This window comes from Dama dama, chromosome 2, assembly GCF_033118175.1.
Source record: "Dama dama isolate Ldn47 chromosome 2, ASM3311817v1, whole genome shotgun sequence".
In the NCBI taxonomy this organism is placed as follows: domain Eukaryota; kingdom Metazoa; phylum Chordata; class Mammalia; order Artiodactyla; family Cervidae; genus Dama; species Dama dama.
The window spans coordinates 40,901,063-40,914,857 of NC_083682.1; the positions used below are offsets into that span (position 1 = coordinate 40,901,063).

Here is a 13,795-nt window from a genome sequence, read left to right on the forward strand (position 1 = left end):
GAATCTACTGTTCGCCAGGCACTGGGGAGCAAACACAGAGTCCCGTTTCTGAAGGGTTCACAGTCAGGAGTAGTCAGGCTCGGGGACTCCCCCGGTGGTCCAGTGGCTGAGATCCCACGCTCCCAATGCGAAGTGCTCGGGTTCGATCCCTGGTCAGGGAACTAGATCCCACATGCTGACTAAAGAGATCGCTCGTGCCACAACTAAGGCCCAGCACAGCCAAACAAATAAATAAATATTCAAAAGTATAGTCTCCCTAATTAGATCTTTATGCCATCTAATCAAGTGTCAAATGCAGACATACTCAGTGATTATTGATATACTTCCATTTGTTCAGCAAATGAGGTGCTTACTAGAGGGTAGCTTCTGGATTTGGCACCGGAGATACAGCAGAAGACAAAACAGACACGTTTTCTGCCCTCTTGGAGCTTATATTCTAGTGAGAGTTGTGTTCACTAGAACATCAGCTATAACAACAAAGTTATTTTTATTTCTTTACTCTGCCTACCTGATTGTGCTTTTTTCTCAAATTGTTCTCAGGTTGTTTCAAAATGATTGCTACAACTCCAGGTGTCACTTTCAGATATAGGAAACATAGAGAGAGAAAGTGACCAACTTTTCCTGTGACTTTCTTAAGACCAAGAAACCTTTCTCAAAAGCTCCCAGCAGACTTCCTCTCAGGTTTCGCTGACCAGAATTGGGTTATAGGATTGACCCTAAAACAGTCACTGCCAAAGGAATGGAAATTTGTCAATTAGATTAAGCAGGGTCTTCTTCTGGGGCTCCTGAGTCTCACAGAGGAGGGGTTCCTGAACCAAACTACCAAACTGTGGTTAACAAGGAAGAACGGGGGGCAATGGTGTTAAATAGATAACTACCAGTATCCATTATAGGGAAGGAAAATTAATCAATAAAAAGTGATTACAGATAGTGACAGAACTCCATAGAACTTAGCTTTTGCTACATAACAAAACATCTCAAATTTATTTATCTCATGATTGTATTTGGGCTGAGCTCAGTTGAGTGGTTCTTCTGGTCTTGGTTGACTCGGTTGGTGTTTGATCAGCTTCAAGTCAGGTAGCTCTGCTCCTGGGGTTTGACTGGTTGTTGGCTGAGGTAATGAGGCCAGATGTCTGTCATCATCCAGTGAGCTATCCTTGGGCTGTTCCTGTAGTAGATGGACAAAGTTCCAAGAACTAGAGCATTCACTTGCAAATATTTTTGAGGTGTGGGCGTGAAAATGGCATAACATCACTTCTGTTGTGTTCTTTTGCTCAAATCAAGTAAGAAGGCTAACAGGGTAAACAGACAGACTCTCTCTGGAAAGTCATACTGCAAGATCATGGACACAGGAAGAGGAAGAATTTGTGCTATTTTTGCAATCTACTTGGGGTGGGAAGGTCCCCTGGAGGAGGGCATGGCAACCCACTGCAGCATACTCACCTGGAGAATCCCCTGGTCAGAGGAGCCTGGCAGGCTACAGTCCACAGCGTTGCAAAGAGTCAGACACAACCGAAGCGACTTGGCATGTGCACATGCACAGGTGATAAGATGAGTAACAGGAGAAAGCCACTCAGATCTCCCTTCAGGACAGAACTATCATGTGGAAAGTTTCAAACCACCAGTATATCTTTTTCTGAGCTGAACTTCTTGTACATATGATTGCTATTAATGATTTGTTTTAGGCATCAGAAGTTCAGAGGCTGTGATGCTGTTACTGAAAACAATAATGTTAAAGAGGTAGAGGCTCATGGAATATTCACTGATGGTAATTTTAAAGATTATACAGTCCACTTCCTTTTCTCAGTTTTACAAAATCAGATTTTGTTATTAATATAATATAGGCATATATACAGTTTAAAAAAATCAAACAGGGTAGAAAAGTTTTAAGCAAAATACAGTGGTTTTCTGCTCATGATCTATTCCCCAGAAGCAAGCACTTTCAACATTCTTAGCTGTTTCTTCTTGTATTTACCCTGTACTTATATGCAATTGTTGTTCTATCCTGATTCATTCATTAGTTTTGACGTATTTTGAAGAGGATTGTTAGAAGAGGATTTTAGCTATCCACACTTCCTTTCTTTTTCTTTCATCTTTCTAAAAAATTAATTTACTGAAGCATAGTTGATTTGCAATGTTGTGTTAATTTCTGTTGTATAGTAAAGTGATTCATATTCACATTATTTTTCCATTGTTCTCCCATCTTCTTAATGTTGTCTAGTTAACCTACATTTGGAATTTTTATTAAGATAGTGGTGACAGGCTAAATAATGTTCTCCCCAAATAGCCAGGTCCTAATCCCTAACCCTAAATAGTCAGGACCTATGAATGTTACTTTATTTGGCAAAAGAGATTTTGCCAATGTGATTAAGCTAAGGATCTTGAGATGGGGAGATTATTCTGAATTATTTCACTGGACGTTAAATGCCATCACAAGTATCTTTTTAAAGGAAGGCAGAGTGACATCTGACAGAGGAGGCAATGTGAGGACTGAAGCAAGAAGCCCCTCTGCTTGCCTCTAAAGATGGAGAAAGAACTCAGCTCTAGGATCCTCAGCTCTAGGATCTAGGAAGAGGCAAGAGAAGAGATTCTCCCCTAGAGCCTCTGGATGACAACTACAGCCTCGGTGACAGCTTGTTTTCGGCCAGGGGAAGTTGATTTCAGCCTTCTGACCTCTGGAACAGTAAGAGAATGTGCGCAGCTTTAAGCCACCAAATTTGTGGCATTTTGTTACAGCAGCCAAACAGAACAAATACTTTCACGTAAATATTGTTGGGTGCTAAGTCATTTTATTGTCACTGGCCTAGATAACGGCCTCTTTTTCAGCTTTAGTATGAATATCTGACTTAGGCTAAGGTTTCCTCCATCCACAAGCTCCAGGAAACACCTCTCTGTATAACTTTTCATGTTGTCAGACATGTCAAATAATTGATTCATTTTTTTCTAACTGAAAAAAAAAAATCCCTCTCAAGAGATTCCTGAATTGGGTGCTCCGGGCGTTATCTACTGGGACTTATTTTGCTGTCACTTTTGAAATTCTCTTTATCCTTCTCCTTAGTGGAATCTCTAGTGTTCTGAATCTGAATCTTGTCTCCTATCTTCTTCTTTATTGTTTCTTCTCTTGTTTGGGAGGAGCACATCCAGTAACTTGCTGAGAAAAGGATATATGGGAGGCAATGTTTTTTTTTTTTTTTTTTTTTAGATTTTGCAGGTCTGAAAATATCTTTAGACTGTCCTTGCATGCATGCTCAGTCATGTCTGGCTCTTTGTGACCCCATGGACCGTTGCCTGCCAGGCTTCTCTGTCCATCTAATATTTCAGGCAAGAATACTGGAGTGGGTTGCCATTTCCTTCTCCAGGGCATCTTTCCGAGCCAGGGATGGAACCTGACGCTCCTGTGTCTCCTGTATTGTCAGATAGATTCTTTACCACTGTGCCACCTGGGAAGCCCAGTCTGTCCTGTACTTGGATTATAATTTTGGATGGATATTGAGTTCAATATAGGAAATAATTTGCACTCAGATTAATGAAGGCACTTTTAGCTTTTAGCTTTCAGGGTTGCTACACAGAGGTCAACTCACTTTTGCCTGCAACCATTGCATATAATTTTTTATTTTAGCTTCATGGAATCTCTATTTAGTTCCATGTTCTGAAATTTCATGAGGATGAGCCTTGGTGTGGGTTCTGTTTATATTGGTGGGTAGTCAGTGAGCCTTTTTCCTTCTGGAGATTCATATCCTACAGCTCTGGGATTTTAATAAATAATATTTATTCAATAATTTACTGTCCAGTGTTTTCTTTGTTCTTTCAGGAATTCCCACTAAGTCAAATTCTGAGCCTCCTATACTGATCTTCTAATTTGATCATTTCTCTCTTTATTTCCACTTCTTTCTTTTTCCTCTCTTCTCTGGAAAAGTTCCTTTACCTTATCTTACAACCTTCTAAAATCTAAACAGTCTTTTTAGCCCTCCTATTTTTAAGTTCTGTGGCGTTCTTTCTTGTTCTCTGATTTTCCTCTTTTATAGCATTCAGTTTTTGTTTCAGCGACACACTCTATTTCTCTCTCTGGATAAAACCTACAGGGTTTTATTAAGCTTCTTTTGCTCCTTGTGCTATTTTGTTTCTACTGAATCAGCTCCCCTACTCCCGCTGCCCCAAATATTTATTTAACTCGGTCTTTCTCTTTCATGATAGGGAATTTCCTCATATGTGTGTTGATCCTTAGCGGCATGTTCTATTTATTTATAAATAAAAAATGTGGGGAGGCTGTTTACTGGAATGTTTCACTATTTTTAGGCAGTCTGTCAATTTTGTCATTGTAGATTTCAAGATAGCTGTGTCTCTGGGGTGTTCAGTTTTTCCTGAGAAAGATGCTTCAGTCTCCTACCTGGAGAATATGAGCCTTGATGTCAGTATTGCAGAGTCGGGCAGGGGAAGACCTTCATGCAATCTCGCTGTCCCTACCCCAGGACTAACTATTTGCTTATAGGTATCTTTACATGAGGCTGTTGTTATTTTAATACTATTGTAAATGGTATTGATTTTAAAAATGGTTTTATTGAAATATAATTCACATACCACACAATTCATCCATCTTAGATGTTTTATTGAAATATAATTCACATACCATACAATTCATCTATTTAAGATGTATAATTCAGGGAATTCCCCGATGGGCCAGCAGTTAAGACTCAACATTTTCACTGCCACGGGCTCAGGTTTAATCCCTGGTCGGGGAACTAAGATTCCACAAGCGGAGTAATGGTGTCAGAAACAAAAAACAATTGCATTTTATCCAACAAACAGTGGTTTAATAAAGAGGAGTTCCTTTAAAAGAAAAACAGCATAATTCAATGGTCTTTAGTATATTCACAGATATATGCAAACATCACTATTGTCGATTTTATTAACCGATCATTTTCATCACCTCAAAAAGTCTAGGGGAGGGTGAATAGGGCAATTGTTCAACAGGCACAGTGTTCTAGTTTTGCGAGATGAGAAAATTCTACAGATCTGCTGCAGGACAAGGTTATCAGTTAATACTACTGTACCGTACACTTAAAATAGTTACTATTGTTTCCTGGTGATGCAGAGGGTAAAGCGTCGGCCTGCAATGCCGGAGACCTAGGTTCGATCTCCGGGTCAGAAAAATCCGCTGGAGAAGGAAATGGCAACCCACTCCAGTCCTCTTGCCAGGAATATTCCATGGACGGAGGACCCTGCTAAGCTTTACAGTCCATGGGATCACAAAGAGTCCCACACGACTGAGCAACAAACCCATATGCCTTAGCTATTCACCACCATCTCCACATTCACACCCACCCCAGCCAAAAGGAATTGCTAACATACTGTCTTTGTAGATTTCTCTACATACTTCATATGGGTGGAATCACATTTACTATATGAATAATTTTCCATTGCATACCACATTCTGTTTATCCATTTAGTCATTGGTAGACATTTGTTTTCACCTTTTGGGTATCATGAATAATGTTGCTATAAGCATTCACATACAAGTTATTGAGTGAACATCTGTTTTCATTTCTCTTGAGTATATACCTAGGAGCAGAATTACAGGTCATATGGTGGCTCTGTGTTTGAGGAACTGTCAATCTGTTTCCCAAAGCAGCTGCACCATTTCACATTCCCACTAGCAGTGTATAAGGGTTCCAGATCCGTGCTTCTGACTTTCTGATTCTAGACATTTCAGAGTGTGTGACATGTTTCTCCTGTGGTTTTTATTTGCATTACTCAAATGACAAGTGGTGTCCAGCATCTTTTCATATGCTTGTTGGCCATTTGTATATCTTCTTGGAGAAATTTCTATTCAGATGTCTATAGTGAATTGAATAGAGTCCCTGAATTTATGGGAGTCTGCCATAAATTTAATAGAGTCTGCCCCTGAATTTATGTCAGTCTGGTAACAGTGAATGTGATCTTTTTGGAACTAAGGTCTTCACAGATGTAATCAATTTAAGTTAAGGCCATACTGGATTAGGGAGGATTCTAAATAAAATGAATGAGGTCTGTATAAGAAGAGACACAAAGACACAGAAGGAGAAACACAATATGAAATGGAGGCAGAGTTTGGAATGAAGGGTCTTAAATCAAGGAATGTCAAGGAATAGTGGCAACTACTTGGGCTTCCCTCAAAGCTCAGTGGGTAAAGAATCTACCTGCAATGCAGAAGACCTGGGTTCGATTCCTGGGTTGGGAGGATCCCCTGGAGAAGGAAATGCAACCCACTCCAGTATTCTTGCCTGGAGAATCCTGTGGACAGAGGAGCCTGGCAGGCTACAGTCCCTGGGGTTGCAAAAGTCAGATAAGACTTAGCGACTAACCCACAACCACCACTGCTGGCAACCACTAAAAGTTAGAAGAGAGGCACAAAACTGATTCTTCCTCAAGCCTCCACAGGCACATGGCTCTCCTGACACCCATCATGACTTTTAGACTCCAGAATTGTAAGAGAATACATTTCTGTTGTTTTAAGTTACCTATCTAGTGGTAATTTTTATAGTAGCCCTAGAAAATTAATACAAGATCCTTTGTCCATTTAAAAATTGGGTTGTCTTTTTAAGCTGTAAAAGTCCTTTGTCTGATCTAGATACAAGTCCCTTATCAGATATACAGTTTGCAAATACTTTCTCCCATTCTGTGGTGGTCTTTTCACATTTTTGATGATTTCCTTGGAAGCACCAGCGTTTTGATTTTTTTTAATTAATTTAATTTTTATGAAATTCAGATGGTCTATTTTTTGGCTTTTTGCTCATACTTTTGGCATTATATCTAAGGATCCTTTGCCAAACCCAAATTAATGAAGATTTACGCCTGTTTTCTTCAAAGAGTTTGATAGTTTTAGTTTTTACATTTAGATCTTTGATCCATTTTGAGTTAATTTTTATATATGGCATTAGGAAAGGGTTTGATTTCATTATTTTGCATGTGACTATCCTGTTGTCCCAGAATCTTTGTTGAAAAGACCTTTCCTTCCCCAGCTGAATGGTCTTGGCACTTCTGTTGAAAATCAGTGGACCACAGACATAACAGTTTATTTCTGGGTGCTCAGCTCTATTCCATTGATTGACATAATGATTTTTGTCCTAACACTGCACTGTCTCCATTATCATGGCTTTGCTATAACTTATGAAATTGGAAAATGTTAATTCTCCTTGCTCAGACGCTCACTCATGTCTGACTCTTTGCAACCCCATGGACTCTAGCCCCCCAGGCTCCTTTGTCCATGAGATTCTCCAGGCGAGAATATTGGAGTGGGTTGCCACTTTCTTCCCCAGGGATCTTCCTGATACAAGGATCAAACCCGAGTGTCTCATGTCTCCTGCATTGGCAGGTGGATTCCTTACCAGTATTGCCAACTGGGAAGCCATTGGTTCTCCTAGTTTCTTCTTTTTTTTCAAGATAGTTCAGGGTATTCTGGATCTCTTGCAATTCCTTATAAATTTTAGAATCAAATTACTAACTTCTGCAAAAATAGTTGAGATTCTGATAGAAACTGCATTGAATCTATAGACCAATTTAGGGAATATTGCCGTCTTAGCAATATTAAGTCTGCAGATCCATGAACATGGGATGTTTCCACTTACTTAGATATTTAATTTCTTGTTTTGTTTTTTAGATAGCTTCTGGAATATTTTACTCTTTTTACTGCTACTGTAAGTGGAACTGTCTTATTTTTATGTTTGGATTGTTCATTGCAAGTGTTTATAAACATAATTGAATTTTGTATATTGATCTTACATCTTACAACTTTGTTGAACTTGTTTATTACATCTAATAGTTTTTTAAGTAGATTCCTTAGGATTTTCTGTGTACAAAATCATGTCACAAATAGAGATAATTTTATTTCTTAATTTCCAAACTGGATGCCTTTTATTTCTCTCCTCTCTCTTTTTATATGTGGCTGGAGAAGCCATCCTTGTTTTGTTTCTGATCTTTGGAGGAAAGCATTCAACATTAACCATTAAGTATGATGTTAGCTGTGGGATTTTAATAGATGCTCTTTATCAGCTTGAGGAAGCTGTCTTTTATTCCTAAAAGTTTGTTGAATTTTTAATCATGAAAGGGTTTTGGATTGTTACATGAATTTTTAAAGTGACCCTCCTCCCTGATGGATAACTCAGTAAGAGATACCTCTTTCTGCATGGATGATATAGAAAAAGGCACTCCCACACCCTCCAACTGGATGTTTTAGAAAAGCCACCCCCACTCTGGGTGGCAATCCTACATTAGTGTGAGCTAAGTGCTCCTCTCTCACGGGGTACTCTATTTCAGCACCTAATCTGTACAAGGCAGTCTTGCCCCACAGTCTTTTTTTTTTCCCCCAGTATCTGGTTTCCTAGTGCCTGGGGCCTCTCTAACTCAATTTCTTCCAGAGATTTCATACCAATGGCTGAGGAGTTGAAGAGGGTCAGATATAAAACCTGATGTCGATTTTAAGCAATCTACATGTTTCAATCTACTGCCTTACCGTTGCCCTCTGTGGTCCCTGGTATCTACAGTTCCTGAACTTCTTTGGTATTTATTATCTTTCTCTATAGGTACTTGAGTTTACCTTCTGCTTTGCTAAATTACTTGCCTTTCCACTGATATCTTTGTGACTTGGAGTTACACATATCTCTTAGTTCAAAGGCGAAGGAGTTTGTGCTTTTATTTCTTGTTCTCCTTGTTTTAGAGAGGAAACTTTCCTTAGAAGAAGAGAAAAATATTTTTGCTCTTGAAATCAGAATTCAATGTCCTCGTTCTAGAAGTATGGAAACCTAACCCCTAAAAAGATAAATCACTTCATCCCTAGGTTAGTTAATGGAAAAGATAAAGCCAGGATTTGGTTCCTGACTCCCTGGCCAAAACTCAACTACAATTTGTTCTTAGTCCACAGAAGCCTATGTAGTCTGAAAGCTGGTAGGTACCTTTGAGGTCCTAGGTCAGTTTTCCCAAGTTTTCTACGAATCTCCTTAACAATATAAGTGGATTTCAGCATTGGTTAAAATATCAGTGTGAATGGGAGAATTCACTATCCCATGCCTGCCTATTCTTATCTCAGGGAGTTCTGATTATTGGAAAGATTTTTTTCCTCTGAAACACTTTTCTTCACTTCCATACACTGTATCTACATCTGCTTTCTTTAGTTGTATTTAAGACTGTTGTATTTAAGAAACAAGGGACTTCCTGGTGGGCTAGTGGTTAGCACGCTGTGTCTCCACTCTAGGGGGCGTGGCTTCCACCCATGGTCCAGGAACTAAGATACCCACATGCTGAGCAGCTGTGACCCAAAACAAAACAAAGAAAAATATAGTGTGTGAATAAAAGGCTGATTTTCAAAGACTGGAGAAAGGATACTAAACTCATTGTCTCTAACTCTTTGTCCAACCTAGAAGTAGATAGTTCATCAGCAAAATGGAGAAAAAGCTCAAATCTCAGATAACAAAGGTTGGGCCAATTAATAAACAGCAACTTAGTTTACAAAAATCTAACTAGCTCTCAATCAATTAGATAAGATTGTCATGTAAAAGAAAGAATGACTAATTACAGGTGAGTCATAGAAAGATTTCTGAAGAAAATATTTGAGCCAATTGGAAGGGTCTGTAAGAAATTTCCAAGGAAGTATGACAGGCAGGTAAAACAAGTCGCATAAGCACATGAAGGTTAAAAACTACAAGTGGCTCAGAGAATCAAGATACACAGAATACATAGTCACAGTATTTAAAAGAAAAAACCTGGTCTTTACTTTCACACTACAACCACACTGTTTTTCCTACATCAAGCAATTCTGTGACACCAGCTCTGTCCTACCAGTCAACCCAATCCTGACACAGCTGGAGATAGCCTCAAATCCCACAGGTTAAGGTCTCAGCCCCTCAGTGCCCCCCTTCAGATGCCAATCACAAGTAGTTAAGTCCCAGGTTACCCACAACTTCTGTCCAACGTGGCTACAAACTGGAGGTTTCCATACCTTTCTCCCCTTGGATTTGATTAATGACTGGAACAACTCACAGAACTCAGAGAAACACTTACTTATGTTTACCAATTTACTAACAGTTATGATAAAGGATAAAGATGAATGGCCAGGTGAGTAGATGCCTAAGGCAAGGTTTGGGAGTACAGGATCTTCTGTCCTGGTGGAGTTGGTGTGTAGCATCCTGGTTCATGGACATAGTCATCAACCTGGAAGTTCTCCGAACACCATACTACTGGAATTTTATGGAGGCTTCTTCATGTAAGCATGATCCATTCCATTTCCAGCCCCTCTCCCCTTTCTATAGAATGGGGGGAGAGGCTGAAAATTCCAAGCTTCTAATCAGGCTTCATGTTTCTGGTGATGAGCTGCCATCTAGGAGCCACCCAGGAACCTATCCAGAGTCTCTCATTAGAAAAAAAGATGCTCCTAGCACTCTTATTACTTGGGAATTACAGGAGCCCTGTGTAGGAAACAGAAGGCAGAGACCAATATATTAATTTATTACTTCAAAATGTACAAAATGGGTATGAATACATGAAAAATTAAGAAAACTAATAACTGATTCTGGATGTGGTGCTGGAGAAGACTCTTGAGAGTCCCTTGGACTTCAAGGAGATCAAACCAGTCAATCCTAAAGGAAATCAACCCTGAATATTCATTGGAAGGACTGATGCTGAAGCTGAAGCTCCAATACTTTGGCCACCTGATGTGAAGAGCTGATTCATTGGAAAAGACCCTGATGCTGGAAAAGACTGAGGGCAGGAGAAGGGGGTGACAGAGGATGAGGTGGTTGGATGGCATCACCCACTCAAGGAACATGGGTTTGAACAAACTCTGGAAGATAGTGAAGGACATAGCGAAGCCTGGCATGCTGCAGTTCATGGGATCACAAAGAGTCAGACACAACCTGGCAACTGAACAACAACAAATATTCTGGCCACTACTTTGCTACTTTACATGTAATAACCTTTATAAGAACCTTATTACTATCTCATTCTATACATGGTGAAAAGGAAGAAAAGGTAGTGTTAAGTTAGCTGGCCTAAGATTATAAACTAATTAATGACAAAGATGGGCTCTGAGTCCTGGCAGTTTGTCTGCCTCTCATGAAATAGTCTCATATGAATGGCCTTCTTAGTCTGAAGATTCTGGGACTTCTTAGGTAGAAAGCTGGAGACATTGGTTGAAAGACCCTCTTCTATCTTTGATTATCTATTAATTTTGATTATTTATTAATCTTTGGCTTGGGTATTCAAAGCAGTATCTGAGACAAAACAGATGGTCCAAGTCTATGGTGCTGGAGTAGAGACCAGAGGACTACTGTTCCAAACACTCTGATCCTCCACATACAACCTGGGATAGACTTGCTGGCGCCTGATGGACTAAGCTCAGATATTTCAAGTTGAGCAGAGACCTTCGCAAAGGGGATATCTTATCTTCCTATTGGACAGGAAAGGGAACTGAAGTTGTGAAATGCAGAAACAGTATTGGTGGCAGTCAGTACTTGACACTGGTTCTTCTGGTTATGAACCTTTTCTGCAAATACACAGACAAAAGAAAACAAACAAACAAAAAAGACATTTTACAACAAAACAGCCTTTAGTTAAGTACTGCCAAGTTCTAAGGATTTAAATTCATTTAACCCTTATAGCAACCCTAGGAGACAAACACAATTATTCTTATTATACAAAGATGCCATTAAAGTACAAGGATATTACTATACAACTTGCTTACAATTTTCTTTTTTACAGCAAATAAATGGAGGAGCCAAGTGAAGTTGGAAAGAACTACAATAAAATTGTCAATAAGTGCAAAACAGCTGATTAAAAATCAGTAATTTTCAGCTACCATATAGCAGAAAGATTTCTCAAGAGGTTGCCAACAAACATCCGTCTAGTCAAAGCTATGGTTTTTCCAGTAGTCATGCATGGATGTGAGAGTTGGGCTATAAAGAAAGCTGAGTGCCGAAGAACTGATGCTTTTGACCTGTGGTGTTGGAGAGGACTCTTGAGAGTCCCTTGGACTGCAAGGAGATCCAACCAGTCCATCCTAAAGGAGATCAGTCCTGGATGTTCATTGGAAGGACTGATGCTGAAGCTGAAAATCCAATATTTGGCCACCTGATTTGAAGAACTGATGCATTGGAAAAGACCCTGATGCTGGGAAAGATTGAAGGCGGGAGGAGAAGGGGATGACAGAGGATGTGACAGTTGGATGGCGTCACTGACTCAATGGACATGAGTTTGAGTAAGCTCCAGGAGTTGGTAATGGACAGGGAGGCCTGGTGTGCTGCAGTCCATGGGGTCGCAAAGAGTCGGACACAACTGAGAGACTGAACTGATTGACTGACTGACTGACTGGTAGCAGAAAGAAACTAGGATTTGAATCAGGACTTGGATTTAAACTCCATCCTTGAGTGCTGTGTGAAGAATTAGGGCTGGTCACTCTGGGCAATTTCCTCAAGCACAAAATGCAGATAATAATAACCAACTCACACGATTTTTGTAAAGATCCAGAGAAATGATTGTAAAAGCGCAATGTAATCGCTTAAATGTTACACAAACGTGAGAAACATCTCCAGCCTGCTTTGAAACCGGTCATTTCAGTACGGACTACCAATTCAAAGGGCAAATACCCCGCGCTCCCTTCCCGGAAGCCCGCGCAGGGCTTCCTGGGACTTGTAGTCTTAGCCGGATCCTGCCCAGCTTTCTAAAGCCCCGGAAGTACTCGTCGCCTGAGAGGCGCGCTGGTTAGGAAGCGGGGGTTCAGAGGTCGCGGGGGCAGAAGGCGGTCCTGCCGCTGGCCTTGTCGCAATGTAGCTGAGGGGCAGGCGCCCTAGTCCACGTTCTGGAAGGTTCTTGGGCTCGACCACGGCAGTAGCCCTAGGACTTCTAGTCCTTGGCCTCGGGTCCTTGCTGGCCGAGCGGAGTCGCCGCCGCCATGTTCGGCTGCTTGGTGGCGGGGAGGCTGGTGAGGAAAGGGTCGGATGGTCTTAGGAAGAGGGCGACACCGCAAGGGCGAGGCCACGGGGATTGGGATAGGGGGTGGTGCGCCGGATTCGGGGAAGACCCCTTTCGTCTGCTTTCCGGCGGGGAGCGTGAGCGTGGGGGCTGGGTTTGCGCCCTTCTTTGCCCCCAGCGCTCTTGATAGCAGCCCCAGTATTCACTGCCGCTTCTTGAGTGTGCCTTACCCTAGGCAGCGCACGCCTTTTGTTCACAGCGCTTCATCTCAGCCTTCTTTGTAGCGCTTGTTTGACACCGCAAACTTAAGCCGTAACTCGTGAGGTGGTACTTCTCATTTTCATTTTGCAGTTGAGGAACTTAAGCTCAGTTGGCAGTATAAAGACTCGCCTGAGCTCAGAAAGGGAATTCGAGGTAAATACTGGCATTTAATCTAGCCTGTAGCGTCCAGCCTGTCGAAGGTTAAGATGCTCGGTCAGTGTTTAACTTCTGGGTCCCTTTGGAAGGGCTCTAATAAAAATAGGCTTAACGTAATTTGAAGTTGATTGGTAGAAATTCGTGAAACTTAAATCGGGAGCCGTGCTTCTGATGACTCCAAGTGATGTGAGCAGCGAGTTTGCTTATTGGTAAAAAAGGAGATTGTCTTCCTTGATGAATCGTTAGGTAAATAGAATAAGTACCTGGAATTGTTGAGGAATAATCTTGAGGGTGAATCTTGCTTGCCTCCGTAGAAACCATTCAGGTTCATTTCAGACCTGATTCTTTTTTCACCAAGAGTTCTTTTTATGTTTTCTCCCTGCTTTGTTAAATGTTGCAGCTTCTTTGTTAAGTTTTTCATCAATTTTTTTTTTTAAACAAT

At 40.8% G+C, this 13,795-nt stretch overlaps 1 protein-coding gene across 1 annotated transcript in view; it reads left to right on the forward strand.

The window, feature by feature from the left end:
- Positions 1-12,721: 12,721 nt before the first annotated feature.
- HIKESHI (heat shock protein nuclear import factor hikeshi) overlaps positions 12,722-13,795 on the forward strand; it is a 38,429-nt gene continuing 37,355 nt past the window's right edge. Inside the window, exon 1 of the mRNA XM_061120186.1 lies at positions 12,722-12,946. Coding sequence (XP_060976169.1) covers positions 12,917-12,946 — 30 coding nt within the window. The 5' untranslated portion in view covers positions 12,722-12,916. The remainder of the gene's footprint in view (positions 12,947-13,795) is intronic.